This window comes from Mycena indigotica (assembly GCF_014461135.1).
Source record: "Mycena indigotica strain 171206Taipei chromosome Unknown Mind.scaff0004, whole genome shotgun sequence".
In the NCBI taxonomy this organism is placed as follows: Eukaryota; Fungi; Basidiomycota; class Agaricomycetes; order Agaricales; family Mycenaceae; genus Mycena; species Mycena indigotica.
Window position 1 is genome coordinate 2400549 of NW_023503003.1, and position 20075 is coordinate 2420623.

The 20075-nt window shown below is 50.7% G+C and overlaps 12 protein-coding genes across 12 annotated transcripts; 6 read left to right on the forward strand and 6 right to left on the reverse strand.

Annotated features, from left to right (window-relative positions):
* Positions 1-58: 58 nt before the first annotated feature.
* MIND_00457400 (NADH-cytochrome b5 reductase) lies at positions 59-1427 on the forward strand (the record flags this gene model as incomplete). The annotated part of the gene is made up of 7 exons (XM_037361385.1): positions 59-356; positions 410-491; positions 551-707; positions 758-1172; positions 1224-1251; positions 1299-1359; positions 1413-1427. The coding sequence occupies 7 exons, from the start codon at positions 59-61 to the stop codon at positions 1425-1427; spliced, it is 1056 nt and encodes a 351-aa protein (XP_037221677.1).
* A 226-nt stretch (positions 1428-1653) lies between these two features.
* On the forward strand, positions 1654-2791 carry MIND_00457500 (GST N-terminal domain-containing protein; the record flags this gene model as incomplete). The annotated part of the gene is made up of 5 exons (XM_037361386.1): positions 1654-1787; positions 1832-1922; positions 1971-2144; positions 2198-2258; positions 2304-2791. Exons 1-5 carry the CDS (start codon positions 1726-1728, stop codon positions 2789-2791), a joined length of 876 nt encoding a protein of 291 aa, XP_037221678.1. The 5' UTR covers positions 1654-1725.
* An 8-nt stretch (positions 2792-2799) lies between these two features.
* On the reverse strand, positions 2800-3748 carry MIND_00457600 (uncharacterized protein; the record flags this gene model as incomplete). Its single annotated transcript, XM_037361387.1, has 5 exons — positions 2800-2866; positions 2914-3139; positions 3186-3245; positions 3299-3506; positions 3560-3748. The coding sequence occupies 5 exons, from the start codon at positions 3746-3748 to the stop codon at positions 2800-2802; spliced, it is 750 nt and encodes a 249-aa protein (XP_037221679.1).
* A 147-nt stretch (positions 3749-3895) lies between these two features.
* Positions 3896-5441, reverse strand: MIND_00457700 (SCP domain-containing protein; the record flags this gene model as incomplete). The annotated part of the gene is made up of 7 exons (XM_037361388.1): positions 5128-5441; positions 4401-5074; positions 4283-4351; positions 4167-4231; positions 4070-4120; positions 3964-4022; positions 3896-3914 (listed from the first exon to the last, which is right to left on the reverse strand). The coding sequence occupies exons 1-7, from the start codon at positions 5361-5363 to the stop codon at positions 3896-3898; spliced, it is 1173 nt and encodes a 390-aa protein (XP_037221680.1). The 5' UTR covers positions 5364-5441.
* A 56-nt stretch (positions 5442-5497) lies between these two features.
* MIND_00457800 (uncharacterized protein) lies at positions 5498-5984 on the forward strand (the record flags this gene model as incomplete). The annotated part of the gene is made up of 3 exons (XM_037361389.1): positions 5498-5778; positions 5826-5894; positions 5945-5984. The coding sequence occupies 3 exons, from the start codon at positions 5498-5500 to the stop codon at positions 5982-5984; spliced, it is 390 nt and encodes a 129-aa protein (XP_037221681.1).
* Positions 5985-6049: 65 nt separating this feature from the next.
* MIND_00457900 (DUF2012 domain-containing protein) lies at positions 6050-8714 on the reverse strand (the record flags this gene model as incomplete). Its single annotated transcript, XM_037361390.1, has 3 exons — positions 6050-8136; positions 8185-8241; positions 8297-8714. 3 exons carry the CDS (start codon positions 8712-8714, stop codon positions 6050-6052), a joined length of 2562 nt encoding a protein of 853 aa, XP_037221682.1.
* Positions 8715-8869: 155 nt separating this feature from the next.
* Positions 8870-9879, reverse strand: MIND_00458000 (DUF2012 domain-containing protein; the record flags this gene model as incomplete). The annotated part of the gene is made up of 7 exons (XM_037361391.1): positions 8870-8966; positions 9019-9081; positions 9130-9164; positions 9210-9440; positions 9488-9684; positions 9735-9799; positions 9845-9879. The coding sequence occupies 7 exons, from the start codon at positions 9877-9879 to the stop codon at positions 8870-8872; spliced, it is 723 nt and encodes a 240-aa protein (XP_037221683.1).
* A 45-nt stretch (positions 9880-9924) lies between these two features.
* Positions 9925-10845, forward strand: MIND_00458100 (PIN domain-like protein; the record flags this gene model as incomplete). Its single annotated transcript, XM_037361392.1, has 5 exons — positions 9925-10012; positions 10059-10148; positions 10199-10342; positions 10393-10547; positions 10597-10845. 5 exons carry the CDS (start codon positions 9925-9927, stop codon positions 10843-10845), a joined length of 726 nt encoding a protein of 241 aa, XP_037221684.1.
* Positions 10846-10918: 73 nt separating this feature from the next.
* On the reverse strand, positions 10919-12225 carry MIND_00458200 (uncharacterized protein; the record flags this gene model as incomplete). The annotated part of the gene is made up of 5 exons (XM_037361393.1): positions 10919-11510; positions 11560-11787; positions 11836-11949; positions 12002-12067; positions 12170-12225. 5 exons carry the CDS (start codon positions 12223-12225, stop codon positions 10919-10921), a joined length of 1056 nt encoding a protein of 351 aa, XP_037221685.1.
* Positions 12226-12265: 40 nt separating this feature from the next.
* On the forward strand, positions 12266-13213 carry MIND_00458300 (Eukaryotic translation initiation factor 3 subunit K; the record flags this gene model as incomplete). The annotated part of the gene is made up of 4 exons (XM_037361394.1): positions 12266-12416; positions 12468-12953; positions 13003-13128; positions 13176-13213. The coding sequence occupies exons 1-4, from the start codon at positions 12350-12352 to the stop codon at positions 13211-13213; spliced, it is 717 nt and encodes a 238-aa protein (XP_037221686.1). The 5' UTR covers positions 12266-12349.
* Positions 13214-13379: 166 nt separating this feature from the next.
* On the reverse strand, positions 13380-16674 carry MIND_00458400 (uncharacterized protein; the record flags this gene model as incomplete). The annotated part of the gene is made up of 12 exons (XM_037361395.1): positions 13380-13514; positions 13564-13677; positions 13714-14314; positions 14365-14687; positions 14738-15062; positions 15112-15370; positions 15421-15692; positions 15744-16061; positions 16111-16138; positions 16189-16263; positions 16315-16490; positions 16544-16674. 12 exons carry the CDS (start codon positions 16672-16674, stop codon positions 13380-13382), a joined length of 2757 nt encoding a protein of 918 aa, XP_037221687.1.
* A 1045-nt stretch (positions 16675-17719) lies between these two features.
* On the forward strand, positions 17720-19682 carry MIND_00458500 (GFO-IDH-MocA domain-containing protein; the record flags this gene model as incomplete). The annotated part of the gene is made up of 14 exons (XM_037361396.1): positions 17720-17753; positions 17802-17809; positions 17861-17914; positions 17962-18027; positions 18074-18159; positions 18207-18250; positions 18301-18330; positions 18381-18410; positions 18459-18587; positions 18638-18659; positions 18710-18847; positions 18894-19170; positions 19222-19304; positions 19409-19682. 14 exons carry the CDS (start codon positions 17720-17722, stop codon positions 19680-19682), a joined length of 1275 nt encoding a protein of 424 aa, XP_037221688.1.
* Between the last annotated feature and the right edge of the window lie 393 nt (positions 19683-20075).

The window sequence follows — 20075 nt, forward strand, 5'->3', positions numbered from 1 at the left end:
TCTGGCGTTCGGGTCCAGACTTCGGAGTTAGTTTTTTGTCGCACGATATCACTATTAGATGCCAAACAGAAACCAACTCGTCTTTCTTACTGCCCTCATCCTCCCCTTTGCATTGCTTGTTTCTCTCGAGCATTTCATTCTCTCATCGCTTCGCGCCAAAGGCTACGACTTGTCTCAGCTCATTCTCATTGGTCTCCCTAGAACAGAGGACGCTCCAAACAACATGAGCTTGCACGCGGTAAACCTACCATACTTTGGTACTCAGGATCTCGTCGCTTTGGCTACCAACCCTGCCTTCATTGTCAGTGGTGGACTCATCCTTGCTGGAATCCTATACGCGACACTTTTTACTTCCGGTTCGTTTCACTGTCGTAATGGGTTTGACGCGTTTTAACGCTGCTACCTCTAGGAAGCCGCAAGGTCCTCGACCCCAAGGAATGGCAAGAGTTCCCCCTTGTGAAAAAGACCCAAATCTCGCCCAACACTGCCATGTTTGTTGCTTTGCCCCACGAGATGGTTAACTCTCGCTGATGCTAGTTATTTTCGATAGCTATCGGTTCTCGCTTCCCAAGCCTACCGACATCCTCGGGCTTCCTGTCGGCAAACACATCTCGGTCTCTGCCATCCTCGATGGTAAGGAAGTCAGTCGCAGCTACACGCCCATTAGCAGCGACGAGCAGAAGGGTTCTTTTGATCTGCTCATCAAGGTGTTTTATAACCTGTTCACGTAATAACTCGTTTAATCTCCTTGTTCCAGTCTTATGAAATGGGGAACATTTCGCGTCACTTCACGACCCTCAAACTTGGCGACACCCTCCGGGTCAAAGGCCCCAAAGGCAACTTTGACTATGTTGCTGGGTTAACCGGTTCCATTGGCATGATTGCGGGCGGCAGCGGAATCACTCCCATGTTCCAGATCATCAACGCCATTCTCCGGAACCCGAGCGACTCTACCGAGGTCAGCCTGATTTACGCGAATGTCAACGAGGAGGACATCCTTTTGCGGAGAGAGCTCGATGCACTTGCTGAGGCCCATGACGACCACTTCAAAGTCTTCTATGTCCTCAACAACCCCCCTGCTGGCTGGACTGGTGGCGTTGGCTTCGTTACCAAGGATCAGATCCACACTCATCTCCCGCACCCGACTGACGAGGCAAAGATTCTTATGTGTGGTACGCATTTCTGTGAACACTCTTGACCTTTTTATCTGACTTGTCGGCAAGGTCCCCCTCCGATGCTCAAAGCTATGAAGTAAGTGATCATTTGTAATTACCGCTATACTTAACCTCCGATCAAAGGACACACTTGGACGAGTTGCAATGGCCAGCGCCGCGCACCGTCAGCAAACTTGCTGACAAGGTGAGTCGTAACCCGCCCGTGATCTCTCCGTCGTTGCTTACCGCATCGCCCAGGTGTTCCTCTTCTAAACTCTTCTCTGAAAACGGGCTCGGTGTTCTGGCGATGGCCTCGCTGACCACCTCATTGGGTTATAAATAAATACTCGATGCTATATGTATCAGTGCTACAAAGTTAATGCTTAGAATTTCTTGCGCGAGAACACGTGGGCGTGTAGGACTTCTTGATAATCTCTGAGTAACCCCTGTCGAATAAGCCTTCCGCCCGGTCATGTGCTTATCCGATCGCTTGTAGGCGCGACGATCACCGACCCGGTATAAAATATGGCCAGTCCTCCATAACTTGCATCCCAACCACACACACACTACAATGACCAAAATCCTCTACGTCTTCGCTGGCTCCGTCTGGGCCGCCGCCGCCGAACTCGCCATGTAACGCGCTCTTTCCCCTTCTAGCCATTAGCTGATTTTATCAGTGCGGAGCTTGGGTACACCGAGCCCAATCTCATCGTCAAGACCGTCAACCTCATCGAGGGAGAGAACTTCTCGCCCGATTTCATCAAGAAGGTGTGTGCCCTCAGAATCTCCCTGTCGCAGGTTAATGACACGGAATAGAACCCTAACGCGACCCTCCCCACGCTTGAAGAGGACGGCAAGTTCTACACAACCACCGCGGACGTGATTGCAGTCCTCGTCAAGGACGCGCCAAACAAAGTCAAGGCCGGAACGTCAATCGTCCAAACTATCCACGACGACAAATACGACCCTAACTTTGCCATGCTCTTGACGGTAAGCGAGCCATGATCATTCCGTTCTCCGCTGGTATTGACCATGGTATCAAGCGTAACGAAGAGGAGCTCGCGATCAAGAGCAAAGGTCTCGCAGGTTTATTCCTTGGCAACCGTGAGTGAAATGGCGTTGAAAGATTTCAATCCTGACACCTCGTAGGCCAAAAGGCTCTGGAGAAATACCTGCAAGACCCCGCTGCAGCACCCTACAAGACATTCCTCGAAGGCAAGAAGGCTTTCAACGGAGGCAAGTTGTTCAATTTTCTATCCAAACACTATTTGTTGACATGGACCCAAGGTCTACTAGCCGTCGTCAACGGGACCGCCAGCGCTGAGCACAAGGCCGGATTCTTCGCACAATCACAAGCCCATTTTGCCTCGGTGAAGACTGGGCTCTACGAGGTTGTGCCTGGTTTGCTTCCGGAGAGTGGTTTCATTGGCGGAGAGATCCCTGGAGAAGATGATTTCCATGTTGGCGCTTGGCTTACACGTATTGCGGCCACAACTGGAGCAACATCGGCCGACAACGGAGTGGAGTCGCTTGGTAAAGCATATGGAGGGCCAGTGCCGGCTAAAGTCGCCGCATATTGGGCGGCGTGGACAGCCCGCCCCAGTTGGAAGAAGGTCTATGCCTCGAGCCTTCACTAGACGTAGAATCAAGTTTCAATGGAACCGAAATCAGTCACTGAGGATTCGAGTGCCTCTAGTCGGCATTCGTTGAGACTGAATAATACCAATCAGAAAGCGATGGCACATAGAATTGAACCTACGTCTTTTTGATCTCCTCTGCCGCTGCCATGCCCAGTATGAACTCGTCTTCAGTGGGCTCTTGAGCAGAGTTGCGAGCAAGTTGGATTGCTGAATCGTAATAATGCAAGGCTGTGAACTCGTCGTCTTGACTGTTGAGCAACGGCAACAGGTAACGGAAATGGTGAAGCATCCGAACGTGGGGCTTCAACGTTGGGTGGGCGGGGATGACCATATGCGCGAGAATGTCTGGGTTGGCGTCAAGCGATTACTCCAACCTTTGTGTTCGACACACCTATCTCGGGAATTGTGTCTAGCAGAGCTCTGCGGAACCGGATGCCTTCGTATTTCGTGCCTAACCAGGGCCGATGAGCCCAGGGAAAACAACAACAAATTGGTTCAACACACCGGGCCTGCCCCAGCCTGGGTGGACGACTTGGGTGGGCAGCGACTCGTGCGCTACAAGACAAGCTCTGATGTATTCCTGGGCGATGTACTCGTGGACAGGGGGAGGGGCATCGCTGCGACGAAGAAGCGTGTAACCCTTGGATATTCGAGAGAGTCGCATGCGGACCGCTAGCCGTCGTTTGAGACAGAAGAATATCGAGACAACAAGCTGGCATTCATTCCTGTGAGGCCGTGTAGGCAGGCAGGTGTTAAGGGACTCACCACGATAGCATAGGACGCGCCAATGACGAGCGCGTTGAAATTATTGGTCCATGTCTGGCCTGGGGACTGGCGAACTGCTTGGGCAAGAAGGGCAACACACGACAGCCCAACGAATATGACCGTCAAGAGCGCGAGGAAGAGATAAACGACATTCGAGAGAATGGCCAACAGTTTCCGGGAAGAGAGCATTTCTTTGGTGTTACAAATACGGCAACAAACAAACAAAATGGTATTATCATGGTAGATGTGACGGAAAGCGACAATAGTGGGCTTGCACTGGGGTGTAAAGAGAGAGAAAAGTCGTCAACGCCATCGTCCTCCACACTAACCAACGATCTACGCCTGAACGTTCTGTCTGAAGAGACGCTTAGTTGAAAACTAATAGGGACCAGCTCTGAACGCACCCAAATTGACCAATAACGTTGCCTTGTCTTGAGTATTCGCAGACATAGTATTGAGCAGGCTGCAAGCTGGTGAGATGGTGGTTGGCATGGAATGCGATCAACTTACACCAAAGCCAGGGAAAATACCGGAGCAGGTTTGGACAGCACAGCCAATTTGCTGATTCAAAGGTCAGTCTTTGCTTTTCGTCAGTGGGAGGACATACTGTGGTGGCCTTCCAAACGACTTGCGTAAAGTGTGAAGGCTTGGGGTTACCGGGGTTGTAGTCGGCTGGGAAGAGTCTTAAACAATGGTCGGTGCAGCAAAATGGAATCTACTCACTAACTTCATCCGTCCAGTCCTTGACGGCCTCAGAGATGCTGTAGCTACCAGTACCAGCAGCAAGGTTCTCTGGAAGGGCGATGAGGGATCAGTGATGAAAAATCGTAATTTGACTGACCTCCAAATGGACCGAGGGTTCCACCAGAGTGCTGGTTAGTGCACAGGTCAGCCCATTGCTGGGCCTTCGCTGCAGCCTCATTGCTCCATGTAACATCGACAGCTCCGTGTTTGGCACGGATCGAGTTATGACCCTTGAGGTAGGCTTGGACATCGGCGTTCGACGCACGACTACCGTTTCCTCCAGATCCACCAGAGTTTCCGGTCGAGCCGGAGCTTCCGGTGTTCTTGTTGCTGTTAGAGTCGGAGTTGCTCTGCTTGTTGCCGGAGTTGGAGTTGGTGTTAGCGTTCGAGTTGGAGTTCGACTTGTTAGTGTTCGCGTTGGCATTCGAATTAGAGTTGGAGTTGGATTTCGAGTTGTTGGCATCAGTGTTGGTCTTTGGCTGGGTGGTCGCAGGGGGCGGGGCGGCGAATGCATTAGTTTGGGCCAAAGCAGCGAAAGACGGACGCGGTGGTGTTGTAGAGGTTGTCTTTGGTTTGGTGGAGGTTGAAGATGTAGATGGTTTGGCGGAAGTGGAGGACTTGGTGGTGGAAGTTGTGGACGACGATGGACGAACAGAAGTGATAAAACGAGCAGGGGCACTAGTGCTCGAGGTTGCCTGGGTACCGAGGCCCTGGCGAAGTGTAGGCTCAGGCTTGGCAGAAGAGGACGGGGTCATGGGCTTGGTATCGTTTCTAGCTTGACTGGTTAGTTGAAATTACAAAATCGTCGAGCAAAGCGGACGCACGGTTGGCCACAGGCAATGGCGACTTGGAGGTAGAAGTCGTCGATTGTTTTGCCTGTCTTCGCTTCCATGACTGAGCCCCAAGGGTCGTTACCCATCATAAGACCGGGATAGCCCCATTTCGAGCTGCATCTCTGAATGCAGTCGCTGGTGTCTTTGTACTTCTGAGCGCATGCTGGACCAGCTAGCCCGCTCGGAAGAAGTCCGACGAGGAGTGCGATCGCAATTAGATGCGCCATTGGGAGAAAAAAGAGCGTGAAAAGGGAACGAAGGGAGGTAGCGAGAGGTAAGAGAGAGAGAGGATGATGGTTACAAAAGATGTATCATCAGAAATTGGCACATGGGCGTCGATCAGCCTTTGAATTGAGCAACCATGCTACCGCCTTTCTACGTCCTGGTTCGACCCACTACTTCGTACCTTCACCCAACGATCCAATACCATTACCTCGATGATTCACCACTCCCTCTTATTCCTCGTCAAGGAGAGCAAGTTATCCTTCTTGACTATGACCCACAGCCCATTGCGCAAAGCCTCTCACCCGCTATCTCCGTTTCCAATGTGAAAATCGACGAGGCCCAAGGTGCCGCGCTCGACGAAGGAATCGTCCGAAATGACCGAATGTACACTATCGAAACTATCCCAGCTCAAGAGAGGTAGGTAATCCAACACCCCGCCTATTCCTTGCTAACATCAGGCCTAGGCCAATTGACGCTTCCAACATCGGTGAACGGAGGCCGGCAAGCCTCCTGCTATCACAGTTCAAGCAACGGTAAGTAAAAAAAAGAACCTCTTGGTAGCAAACTCTCGAATGTGTTTCAGAAATGCTGTGCTGCGACGGGCCTTGCTTAATCCTCAGTGAACTAATCCGAATCCATTATATTACACAAAAGTTTACAGCTAGAGTTCCAAAAAATAAATCAGTTTCTAATCTTCCCAGTCTTCATGTTCAAGGTCTAGGCTATCATGCTCTAGGTCCTCCAAGTGATGTTCATCGTACGGCCGTAGCAACAAACTACGTGGACTTCCGATGGAGGTGTTCTGCTCAGTTGTAGCCATGCTTGTCACCGATCTGTTGGCTCGATGACCAGGAGTAGGAGAAGAATCAACTGTCATGACCCGACCGAACACCATCGTAGGCGATGCCATAGCTAAAGTCCCTGAGCGTTCATCAAAATCACTAGAGTTGCCCCCATCTTCGTTGAGCAACAGAGACATGTTGGATGGTGGCGCAGCAAAGTTGGACGATGACGAGCTCAGACGTCGTTTTGCTTTACTGTTGCTGGTTGTAGTGGTATTTCGAGTGGCAGCGGAAGACTGGAACGAATCGTCCTCCGCCAACCTGAATGGTTGCGTTGGGACATATTTGGAGGTAGACGCAACAGGAACTGACACGGGGGCAGCAAGTCGCAGTTGAAGCTTTAGTTGGCCCGCTTCTTCCCTCAACTCAGAGACGAATTCCCGCAGGGCCACATTCTCGCGCTCCATCTGAGTAATACGCTCAGTATCGGTTTCCAGTTTGGCCAGCCGTTGACGCAGTTCGTTATTCTCCTCCCGCAATACTTTTGTTGTCCGTTGCGAATCCGACAAAGCACTGAGCAAGGCACCAGTCTCTATGGCATGCTTGTCCTTAAGTTCCCGGATTTCGTCCCGATCACGTTCCCACGATGCACCAGAGACTGATGTGGGTGCTGTTGATGCGGAACGAGGGGTATCTCGACTGGACAAAGTAAGTGTTGGGCTCTCTCCAAGCTGACTGCCAGCGCTTCCAAAGTAACTCCCACTCCCACTTCCCCGCCTCCGTGTACTCCCAAATGCAGGAGAGGTCATACGCTCAGAACGAGATGGTGCACGAACAGACCCAAATCGAAATCGACCACTTCGACTAGCTTCAGAAGGCGATTGAGCTTCGCCAGATTCATTGTCGCCTGGTGGGCCAAGCAACCCAGCTGCCCGGAAAGCTTTAGCAGTTCGTGGTCCTAGCCATTCAGCACGGTTGGCAAGGCTGCTACCAGGACGCGACAATTGTCGTTGTGGGGAAGCATTGCGACTTGTACTAGTAGAAGGTGAGGTCTGTTCATCAACACTCATACTGCGTTTCCTCTGTCTTTGGAATCTGGCATTCCAAGCATGGGAAGTTTCAGAGTCCCCACCACGACGCATTGTGTCGAGAGAAGGTCTCTGTCGCGGAATATCCAATGAACCTCGGGAAAGAGAGGTAGTTGAAGTGGAGGGACGATAAGAGTCAAGACTGGGACGCGTTGTGAGAGTACGAGAGGTTGAAGATCCCTCCCAACTGTCTTGCTGCGGCATCCTTCCAAGCAATGGTCGTCTGAGTGAGGTCTGGGGAGTCGAGGTTGTCAAGCCATGCTGAGTTCGACGAACAGCGGGGGTCGATGAATTATGTGGCGAAGGATCGGTCAATGGTGAGGGTGGGGCAGGGCCAACGGGCGAAGGAGGGTGGGAGAGGGAAAGAGGCGAGGGTGGCGGCTTTCGGACGGCGGTGGAATGAGTTGTTGACGGCGACACTGATGGTGAACGTCTATCGGAAGGTGGGGGGGTTGGACGCTGGATAGGGCGTAACCGTGGTCTGGAGGATTGGTGTTGGGGCATCAGACCAGGGGGAGGCGAATCGCTAAGATCCATAGACGGTTTTATTCTCGAGCTGACTATTCGGTTAGGGCTGAGGAGAGCAGCCAACTCGGGATCGAGGGCCCCAAGATTAAAACTCGCGTCTGCGGCTTCTGGGCTCGATTCATGGGAAATATTGAACCACTTTTGAGCAGCAGCAGACTGCGTTGCCTGAGCTAGAATCGCATCCTTGACTTGCGCTTCGAGCTGAGAAGTTGACAAGTCTAATGCAGATGTGTCGTCAGTCGATATCGAGTGTTGTGGGAGTGAAGGAGGTGAGGGGGAAGGAGATGGGGAAGCGGAAGGTAAGTGTTTAGATATTCCAGATGTGTCAGCTTCAATTATGGTGGATAGCTCAGGATTGGGAGATGGTGTCCGGTAGGCTGAGACCATGTAAGCTACGCGTGAGAAGCGAGAAGCACACCACATACTTTGGGAAACGACCGGAGGTTCGTCCCTGGTTGTTGCTCTGTTGGGCTCAGGAGAAACTACAAGTAGCCAAGTCAATTTATCAGTGTGCCTATTAAGCAGGGAAGATTTTACCTCTGCGTATCTCTCTGACGTCCGGTGGGTGAGAGGGGAGCGGCTTTTCGTGTAACGAAACTGATTTGCGTAGGGGTATTTCCTCTCCAGCACTCTGGTCGATTACCATTACTGGTAGATCGGTTGCTGAGTGCGACGCTGAGAAACTCGGCTCCCTTTGCATGGACTTTCTGACGACAGAAAAAGAAGCGAAACGGGAAGTCCCATTTGTGTTGGGAGTTGAATTCGGAGATGACGGTGAGACCGAACTTGGTTGTTTGGTGGGTCCAAATGGCAGAAGAGACCGCAATGCACGGAATCCGGATGGACCATTGGTGGCAACGGTTGGAGATAAAGGACCGGGAGTGGTAAATGAGGGGCGCCTTGGAGTTGGCAGAAGTGACGGTTTGGGGGTGATTGGAGACCGCTTGGAGGCCATGGTATACGACAAGCACTAATTGGGCATGCTCCAGGCAAAAGAGGGAACGCGAAAGCTGCGTGGTGTGGCGGCACAAAGAGAACGAAGTGGTGATGTTGGTAAATCAAAATTTCCCAGGAACATCCACGAATATTATTTGTACAGTCTATACTCTATTACCGCCGCCGATTTTTAGGACCACTACGCGTCTTTGGAACTCCCGGAGGGGCAGGGGCTGCAGCAGGGGGCTCTTCCGCCATTAGAGCAGAAAATCTCCACAGAAAGATTAATAAACACCGAATAACACACAGGCAAAAACACTCACCCTGCCCTCAAGTCGCCGCTAGCCATTGCACTCTGTAGCTGGGACGCCTTTGCCTGACTTTCCCTGGAAAAGAAAGTCAGAGGCGAAGATATAAGAAGGTGTGCTACAAACCTGAACTCTTTCATCATTTCTGGGTCCATGTTATTCTGCGAGGGTCAGGACAAGCACGCAAATGGGCTAGAAACCCTCACCATGAGATAAGGCATGGCCAGAACCATTCCACCCCCAAAGATGAATAATAGCACCATTGGGCTACCCAACATGCCCATGAGATTGAAGGATTGCGGCGGCATATAGTAGCTATGAGTAGCGCGCGCGAGGAGTGCGATCTCCGGCATGATTATTGTCGAAGGTGGGTTCAACGCTGTGCCGACAGAGTAGGGTCGGACGAAGTAACCAGTTTCATGGACATCTATGCGAAGCTGAAGGTATTGAATCCAAGCAGAGCAGACGCTGAAACGAAGCCGACCTGGTCGAACACATGGTCATGAGAGACTATCGATAGTATGTAGACTCCGTGAGAGACGTTGGGTCTAGAGATGGATGAGGAGGAGTGGAAGAGTACGAGGAATTGCAAGTACATGGTGAAACTGCCGTCGAAGATAATGCTGCCTTTGTAGTAACCATGGTCGAGAATAGCTTGAGCAGAGCCCAGTGTACGGACATCTGGCAAAGATTAGGAATGCTTTGATTCGGAAAAACAAGAGCACACAGACCAGGACATAGTTCATTCCATTTGATGCTACCTTTTACATCCACCGCTAGAATGGAGAGTGCGAAGCTTAAACCAGTCAACAGATGAGATTATTCGATAAATTGCCGTTACCTGAGAAGGGAGAGCAAGAACACGAATACGGTCATGGTCAAGCGCGTTCGTGACTTGTGACCCTTCACCCCTAGACCACCATGCGCCAAAAACGAGCGAAAGCTTATCGCAAACTTATGGAGCTCTACTCGATGTCGTTTGGCTTCAGGCAACCATACCAAGTGCTTGGTACTGCAACTCTGCGATCGCGAACTTGGCTTACAGTTTTCCTCAGTCGATGCTGAATTTTGCAAGACCTCGATCGAGGCAAAGACTGAACTGTCGAAGCAAATCTCATCCGTTCTTCAAGGCGACGTCAAACCCAGTATGGCCACCGGTCGTTCACTGTCCTTATAGCTAAGAAAACAAGTCTAGTGATTACACAATGTTGCATTCATGAACTTTACTTGCAAGGCAAAGGGCAACAACCTGCTGTCGACCTAGCCAAGCAGTTTGAGCGCAGGAAATGTAACCATCGGGAACCAATCCCTGGTGACGACTGTTTAGCCAGCGTAGTCGGTGAGGCTAGTGTGCATCTGACTTCATTCCAGTCTCATTCTTCTCCCGAGGCGAGGCCAACAAACATCGTTATGTGGTCGCGACCCAGTCGCAACCTCTCCGAGCAAGATTACGCGCAATTGTCGCTGTCCCAATCGTGCATGTTAACCGTTCTGTTATGATACTCGAACCACCCAGCGATGTGACATTGGCGGCCAAAGAAAAGGTTAGCTACTTCCCCACTCTCTCGCGAGTTGACCTCATTTCTTCGATAGCGCGAAGAGCATGCTCTGCATGCAACGAAGTCGGAGAAAACAGCCCTCCCTACACCAACAGAACCGATAAAGAAGAAGAAAGGCGCCAAGGGTCCGAATCCATTGAGCGTCAAGAAGAAGAAAGTTGAACCACCATCCTCAAATGTCACTGGTCAGAAGAGAAGAAGAGACGAGGAGACTGAGGAGGTTGCTGCGCCAAAGAAGAAAAGGAGAAGGAAAGCTAAAACCACCGAAAACGTAGAGGAGTAGCTCCAAGTAGGTCTCACAATGAATGTCATTTGGAAACGATGCGTGTGGATAGTACATTAAAATCTAAAACGTATTACAACTCAGCGCCACCACGGAGACGAAGGACAAGGTGGAGAGTTGACTCCTTCTGGATGTTGTAATCAGAAAGAGTGCGTCCGTCTTCCAGCTGCTTGCCAGCGAAAATGAGACGCTGTTGGTCGGGGGGAATGCCTTCCTTGTCCTGAATCTTCGCCTTCACGTTATCAATAGTGTCAGAAGACTCGACTTCGAGGGTGATCGTCTTTCCCGTCAGAGTCTTGACGAAGATTTGCATTCCACCACGGAGACGCAATACGAGGTGAAGGGTAGATTCCTTCTGAATGTTGTAGTCCGAAAGAGTGCGACCATCCTCAAGCTGCTTGCCGGCGAAGATCAGACGCTGCTGGTCGGGGGGAATGCCTTCCTTGTCTTGGATTTTCGCCTTGACGTTGTCGATCGTGTCGGACGACTCGACCTCCAGCGTGATGGTTTTGCCGGTCAAGGTCTTGACGAAAATCTGCATTCCACCGCGAAGACGAAGGACAAGGTGAAGGGTAGACTCCTTCTGGATGTTGTAGTCGGAGAGAGTACGGCCATCTTCGAGTTGCTTGCCAGCAAAGATGAGACGCTGTTGGTCGGGTGGGATACTAGCGCAGCAGTTTAGAGTGGCTCAATGGCAGCATGAAGAAAACATACCCCTCCTTGTCTTGGATCTTGGCCTTTACATTGTCGATGGTGTCAGATGATTCGACTTCGAGGGTGATGGTCTTCCCGGTGAGAGTCTTCACGAAAATCTGCATGCCTCCACGGAGACGCAAGACAAGGTGAAGGGTCGACTCCTTCTGGATGTTGTAGTCGGAGAGAGTACGACCGTCTTCCAACTGCTTTCCAGCGAAGATCAGACGCTGTTGGTCAGGGGGAATTCTACGACGATGGTTGGAGGCGAGTTAATAGCGATATGGAGTAACGTACCCTTCCTTGTCTTGAATCTTGGCTTTGACATTGTCGATTGTGTCGGACGACTCGACTTCGAGGGTGATGGTCTTGCCAGTGAGGGTCTTAACAAAGATCTGCATGATTGCGATTCTACGAAGGAAAGGTAAGTTGAGGGAAGAAGGCTGAAGGGGAGAGAGCTCACAAGAGTTGTGTGGGTGGAGGTTGGAGGGGGAGATAAGAAGCGGAATGATGGGAGTGGCGAATGAGCCTAGGTTATATACCCTTGGCCGCGTGACTCAGAGCACAGCTTCATTCCAGATTATGCTGGAACAACTTCCGCATTCGTCATAAATGCATCGGTTCCGCTTACAACTCATGCTGAGTGTTAAAGCCGACTCCGAGATACCATATAAAGTAGATGTTCATGTACAGTCTTCTTCACGATGACAACGGACTCCAACGACGCAACGATGTCGGACCGGCCATCTCACGGATCATTCGGCCAACAGCGTGTTGTGTGACATGTCACACGATCATTAAATTTCTCTTCATGGCAGAATCCTGGATTTCACCACCGACGCGGCAACCTCTCATCGAGGACCTCGTATCAGGCGTCGGTATGGTTCGATCTTACTTCTCCCGTAGATCATACTGACAATTCCATCAAGATCGATACAACCCGTCCAATGTTGGCATTCTGGAGGATTACCTCTACCACCAGATTCGGAGTCAGGAATACGACTGTCTTGCCAACCTGGCTATCTTGAAACTGTACCAGTTCAACCCAGAACTGTACAATCCCGACGTAGTCATCAACATCCTCATCAAAGCACTCACTACTTCACCATTGCCCGATTTCAACCTTTCCATCTCTCTCCTCGACGAGCGGTCGATCAATTCGTCACTTGAGGAGCCCGACCCAGTTCCCGCTCTATTGCCAACCTTGAAACGGCTCAACGACTTACTCTACAAATGCCGTTTCCCCGCATTCTGGGAGTTGTATCAATCGGCTGAGTTGGAGCACTTGCGAGATAATTATACCGTTGAATGCGTAGGCTTCGAGGACTCCGTACGAGAAGTTGCCATTCGGGCGGTCAAGGCCACATTCACGCGTATTTCAGCCGAGCGATTAGCGTCTTACCTGGACTTGAACGGTGCGTGCAAAGGCATATTATCATCGAACAGTTGTGATGCCTTTCAAAGGGACTGATTTAGCGGCGTTCGTGCAGAAGAAGGGGTGGAAAATGGAGGCTGGAGTGATTGAAATACCTCCAAACCCGGACAACCAGATTGAAGCCACGGTCGTCCAAGAAAATATCAAGCTATCGCGTACGTGTTCACACTTTTGTTGCTTCAGCTCCTCATTATCCGTGAAGAGATCACTAAATTAATTGCTCATGGAGCAAGCAACTAGTTACTTGTTCTGATATTGATAGCCAATGAGTAAAGCTTGAAACATCTGAGTCAATAAGGTAGAATTGTTTAATAGTGCGAGAGTACAACGCGAGTGGTACATTAATGTTGAATTGCCTTCTATATGCGAAATTGAAAAAAAGTGAATGCCAAAAAAGAAAGTCAAATCATGCCATTGCTGTTGTTGTTGCTTTGCGGTTGCTCCACACCATATATGGTTCTCGTGAAAGATCGTAACCAGCAGCCGATTTAGTGCGAGTACTACGACGTGCCTCAGGAATGCGCGCGCTGGCGCTGAGATCCTAAAAAACATTAGAGGGTTGATGTTGGAAGGGGAGAGTGGAGACTAACTGCGACCCGACGTCGGGCACCGCTGGTAATGTGTGGCCACCATTTCGTTAAAACCCCCTTTAGCGCAACCTCCCGCTGCCCTTTCGGATTGAGCCATGCCAGGAATTCCTCGAGCTAGAAACCAAATCAGACGATACTTGAGGAATCCACGATTAAACTGGCCTCCTCAATATCAGAGTATGTTGCCCACTGATTTTCAAGCAGCGTTCCTTCAGTTCCCAACTCTTCTTCATATCGCTTATCCAACTCGTCCTGACCCAGTTTGTTGAGCAGTATCACGTTGTCGATATTACTAGGGCCCTGGATGAATAATCGCCCGGCCTGGTACTGAGTGGCACCTCCACTCCCAACAAGAGAACCGGCGCCCATTCCATCGAACCACCAGATACGATTGTAGAAACGGTCTCTACCCAGCGGTTTGACACGAATGCTGGACAGAAGTTTGCGGAACTCTCGTTCGATCGCCTCAAGTCTGCGTTCTAGTTTGTTGACTTCTTCATCGAGTCGGCGATATTCAGCAGTGGCCTGCTTGATGGAGGCTTGCTTCGCTCGCGCAGCTTCTCGTTTTCCGCCAGTGGATCCATTCTGTGGTGGTGGGGGTGCGTCCTTTTTGCCCTTTTTCAGACCAGCGTCCACACCCGACACGTCTGACATTTCAGAATCGACGACAGATGCCTCTTGGTCAACGTTTGGTGCAGGCGACGCCTCTTCCCCTTTCATTTCAATTTTCAGGGCATTCATATCCTCCGAGCTATACGTAGTGGTTAGGATGAGCTTATGAAACGACCATTGAAAGCTTACTGTTGTTTTCTTAGACGGTTGACATCAATTTTCTCTTTGCGGAGCGCTGTTAACTCTTCTTCACATTTTTCGATGTAGGCATGGATAGTCTTGCTTGACATGGCGAGGTCGGTCATGAATGAGAGAATAGCAATGCGATCGGAGACTGGAAGAGCGTAGTACCGGTCTGCTGGATCAGATGGAACGGTCAAGTCAGGAGGGTCAGGAGTTGATTCCGGAGAAGAACTGGACGATGAGACAGCAGTTTCTGCCTGAGGGTCGGGAGCAAAAAGAAGCTTGGTCAAAATATCGCGGAGGTCAGGGAAGTTCTCTAATGTAGCGTGCTGCAAGTGAGATTAGTTCAAACGAAGATAGTAGTGTCGGTTGTCCTTACATCCTTGAGACAACCAAGCATTGCATCCTCCCATCCCCCCCGCCCCTCTTGAATCTTCAACGGGGCACGCTCCCAGTCACCCCCATGATTATTCATTTCGGCGGTCAGCGTGTCTACAGACACTCCAAAGAGGAGTTTTGGCTGAAGGTTCTGGGGAGCGATGAGGGAAATGGCGGCACTGTGCTTGATGAAAGGCACTCCGCGTAGAACATGGATCAGGGAGGTATGCACTTCGCTGAGTATGCTGCACGGCAGACCCTTCACAGAATGTTGGATCGCATGTTCAAATTCGTCCAGTGTTATGGTCGAGAGGTGTAATGCGTTGCTAAAAGCAGAGTCAGCATCGTCTAGCGATATTTATGGTGTAAAATGACCCGTAAACCACTAAGAAATTCCACGTCATTAAAAATGCCTCGTAACTCCCAGCGGGTTTGTGGAAGGGGGGTGCAATGCGACTGGGAAGCGGCCGCATGACTTTCATGCCTGCTTTCTTGTCTTTTTCGCTCAACTGGACGTCGAGATCCTCTGTTGGATATCGGACTGGTTTCTTCTTTTTCTTTTCGGGGGACTGCTGGAGAACTGCCTCTTCTTTCAATTGGCGTTGTTTCTCGGCCTTCTCCGTTGCCTGGCGCTCTGTGAGAGATTCAGATGTCGAACTCAGCCAACGTCGTAGCCATACATACCTTTTTCCTCTTGAGCCTCCATCATCTTCTTCTGCCGCTTGGTTGGAGGCAATTCTTTCTCTTCCCAAACCTTCTTTCGTTTCTCCGTTTCGCTCGACTTCTTGCTAGACTCGGAAGCTTTTGGTTTATTTTCGGTAGGTTGGATATAAACACCATAGTGTTTTGCTATAGGCGTCTTGACAATCCAAGGGGACGCGACTGCAGCATCACGGTCAACACAGTCGCGAATGAAACGGCGTAGTATGGATTTCGAGAATGAGAGGCGATCCCGACTACAACCAGCCCAGATTAGATTGAATAGGTATAAAAAATCGGCGAAGCACCTCATCATATCGCATTGCACCTCACGAATGCTGTCTATCATCTTGAGATTGTCCGAGTCCCTGGCTGCTTTTGCGCCCTCTCCTTTACTCCTTTCGAAGTCCAGGACATGGACCCAGTAATAATATAAGCTGGGGTCGTCGCGTGCGTTAGCGTCTTTGGCAGACTCCTTCAAGTCGCCAGAGATGGTATGGGGAGGGTCTTCGCCTTCAGGAAACTCCCCAGACTTGCCACCTGGCATGGCAGGCTTGTAATTGTCCCGAGCAGCGGTGTCTTCGTTATATTTGGGCGTGAATACTTTCTCGACGCGGGCGCCATATCTAAATCCAGTTGAGTAATGGGTAGGTTACGGAGACTGAGGAAACAAACTTGACTCCTCCCAAATCGACTAAGATCTCTGTGGACACAGGTCAAACAATGCGCGCAATGGTGGCGAAAGACACGAACTTTCATCCTTGAAGTAACGGTCTTTAAACCGCTCAAAGACAGCCTCCACAAGATGATCCAGACGACCAACAACTTCTGTTAGAACGCGGTGAGAAAACGTGTCGTTTTGGGAGAGGAGCTGCGTACGATACTGGACAGACCTGAGAACGGCTGCTTTCAGAGGTTGGGGGAAGCGATGGTGGAGAATGCGTGCTTCTTGCTGCTCACTCTCGACGGCTTGGAAGTAGTCGAGCCCACTTTTGCCGGTGACTTCGCATTGAAACTGTTTTTGCCGATAAAAGGACATGCGTGCCGAATATTGCCTAGAAAAGGGGAGTTGAGGGCAAGTGGGGAGGGTATGTGGTCGACAACGCACTCATAAGTGTCGAATATCTCGCCTGTTTGGCGCAGGAAATAGACCTCTTTGTCAGGGTCGGTCTTTAACGCCTTGCTTATAGCGTCAGAGGGCTCGGTGAGGACCACCCGTTTTCGACGACAGGTGGGCATCCTTGTTTGGCTCTAAACGACTTGTAATGGGACGGCAGGACTGGCTGTAGGAAGGGCGGTGTGATGAAGGGGCGAGGAAGTTAAAAAACCGGCGCGTGATGTGAGTTGTCGATGTGTTGTTGCGAATTGCCCAAGCCCGCTCCAGACATGGGTGACCTTGACCCACTCAAAATTCCTATTTTCCCTTCCCAACACTGCAGAAACCTCCAAAAAACTACTTCAGAAACGGGGCGGCCCATTCTGACGGCTTAGTCGTTCCGTGGCTGTTGCCGCAATTTCGAGGAGATGACTGCGAAAGCAGCCAGCCAATGATGCAGTGCCATTTGTTCGATATTTCTTCTCTTGTCTCTCTACCCATCGTCTCCTTCCTGAGCCATATTCTATCAACTTGTGCTAGGTTGGGGCTTCGCGGATCACTTGTGTTGACCAGCGAGTCTCGGTTTTGCCACATCCCGTTTCGGTGATGATGCCGCATTGTTTTCCGCACCAAGTCTTCCTTCCACCCACAAATATATTCGATAATTCGCTGCACACTCTCTTCAAGTCCCTTTTTCATCCACATTTCCACCTAGATCGTTTCCACCCCATGAAACACACAAAGCAAGGCCCAACTCCACGGACCTCTATAATCATCGCAGTTTCCTGTTGTTTGCCTTTGGTGACTTTCTTGTCCTACAAGATCCACTGAAGTTCGCTCCTGAACCTAACCTCGACAATATCATGCCCCTCCATGTCATCTCCCGAGAATCTCCTAGCCCAAATGACCGAGTAAGTTCCGAAATCAAGCGTTTCCTCCGTTATATGTACTCAAACTCTCTGCACAAAGGAGGTGCAAGTGACTCCTCTTTGGAGTTGTTGACCATGAACCAACCTCCAGTCATCGATGATTACGCTTTGTCGATTGACACCATATTGCTGTGCCCCGTTTGACAGGCGGTTCTATGTGACCGGCGCGCACGGCCCGACGGTCGGTCCGCTGCGGTACCACGAGCAATTTGACGGACCGCTTTGCTAAGTTTGTTTCTTGCCTTCTTCCTCCATCATCATGGCCAACCTCAGCAAAATCAACGCTCTTATGTGTGCGTAACGCTTTAAATGAAGCTTTTCAGCTCACTCATGACTCGTAGGCGGCACAGTGCGTCGAGTGCAATATCATTTGCGGGAATGATTGTTGACGATTGAGCAGGGGGAGTATACTACCGGCTGGGTTGGCACCGGAGCTTCGAAATCTGACAAAAAGGTCGGCTTTCCGCAGTCAAGCTCTGCATATATCGACCGCGATCTTAGATTGGTGTTGTGGGCTTGACTCTCTTCGATTTGCGTCGTCTCGGCAAGGTTGACCAGCTCAGCATGGTACGCTGTACATTTTATCCGGTTGAATCCACTAAACGCAGCACAGGTGGGGGTAAACGGAGGCAAATTCCCTGCGATCCGCCAGCACCTTGCAGAAAACATTGGCGGGGTCTACAAAGACATGGACCTTTCGTCAGCCACTTTCTGCGAAGTTGATCCGAGACTCACCGAGATATTAGTTTTGAGGAATATCCGGAAGGCGGAAAAGTTGATCCTGAAGCCTGTTTGCTTGTTTGGCTTGAGCAAACAACCCACGCACTCATACTTTATCAGATAAATTGGCGATTGAGAAGTTGGCACCAGGTATTGCCCGCATTATATTCCGTGAACCCACATAACGCGCATCTCTCTAGGTTCTGCGGTCATCATCTTCACACCCGATCGTGAGTGTGGTCTTCTCAGTTGAACACCTTCCTGACAGCAGCATCCAGCGACCCATTACCCCATTGCTCTCTATGCAATCGAGCGGGGAATGCATGTCCTGATTACTAAACCCGCCACTCAACTTCTGTCCCATCATGTTGAGCTCATTGAAGCAGCGAAGAAACACAACGTCGTTTGTAAGTAGACACTTCAGCAAGGAGAGCGCTGATGATTCACGGAAATGCAGGCTTTGTTGAGCACCACAAACGGCAGATTCTTTCTTTGCGAAAAACTGAATATGAGCTAATATCGTTCGTAGATTCGACCCTGCATACAGCGACGCCAAGGCACGTGCCCAAGCGCTGGGGGAATTCAACTTTTTCAGTGCTTGGATGTCGCAACCGAAACTGCAGTTGGAGGTATTTAAGAGCTGGGCCGGAAAGGACTCGGACATCAGGCAAGCAGGGTTTACTACGCCGTCGCGGCTAACATGCGATTGGTAGTTATTATCTCTCTTCCCACCATATCGACATCTGTTGCTGGATTCTCCAGGACCGCGCGGTTCCTACACGAGTAGTTGCTAGTGCGGCGACGGGAATTGCAACAGGCGAGCCGTACAACTGTGTTCCTCAAACAGAAGACACGATAACGTTGATGGTCGATTGGGAGTCTACAACTAGTGACCGTCATCGGGGAACGGCTGTCTACACTGCCAGCTGGACTGCGCCACTGAAGGCTGGGGTTCATTCAGCCCAGCATTGGTACTATATGGGCGAGAAGGTGGGCTCATATGCTCCGCGATTCGACGAAGCACGCTCATCTTATTTCTAGGGTGACATCACGGTCGACCAAGCTCATCGTGGCTACGACGTTACCGTCGATGAGACCGGGAAGATGTGGTACAACCCATTCTAGTGCGTTTTCCAGACCCCTTTGTCTCCGTTTGGCCGAGTGGACGCGTCTCGTCACGCTGTGACGAGACGCGTCAGCACACGCGACTGACGGATATTGTGCACAGTATGAAGTACTCCCCGTCCGAAACTGGGCACTTTGACGGCCAGCGAGGATATGGCTACATTTCTATCGAGAAATTTATCGACGCTGCTCGGTCTGTTAATGCGGGAAGTGCGACACCTGCCGATTTCGATGCACATGGTCTGCCTACGATAGCTAACACCGTTCTTACGACGGCTATTCTCAACGCTGGGCGTATTAGCTTGGACGAGAAGCGGGCGGTGTTCATCAAGCGGGCTCTCTCAGAGAACGGGGCAGAACAGTGGGTATTGGAGTAAACAATAAAGGCAGTTCGGGGGCCGAAGTGTGCAATTGATAACAACATATGGGAGGCTGATAATGAGGACGTCATAGTGAGGAATAAAAAAGGCGGATTCAAAAGGCTGGGCAGTAGACCCTGGCCGGCGCCGACCAAATCTTGATCAGAGAATAACAAAATGGAGAGCATCCGCGCGACACAACGGTGCTTTTGGTGATGAGGTCGAGGGTGAAATGGAAGGGCGCCCAGCCTGAGAGCATGCTACGGCGGCCACAATCAATCGCTGCTGCTAGACTTGCTTCGCTGTGATATCGTCTGCTCGGCTCATCCGTTGCCAGCACTTGTGGGTAAAAATTAAGAATCTTACGCTCGCCACCGTCAACTCAATAAAGTAACTTGAAGGAATTTTACC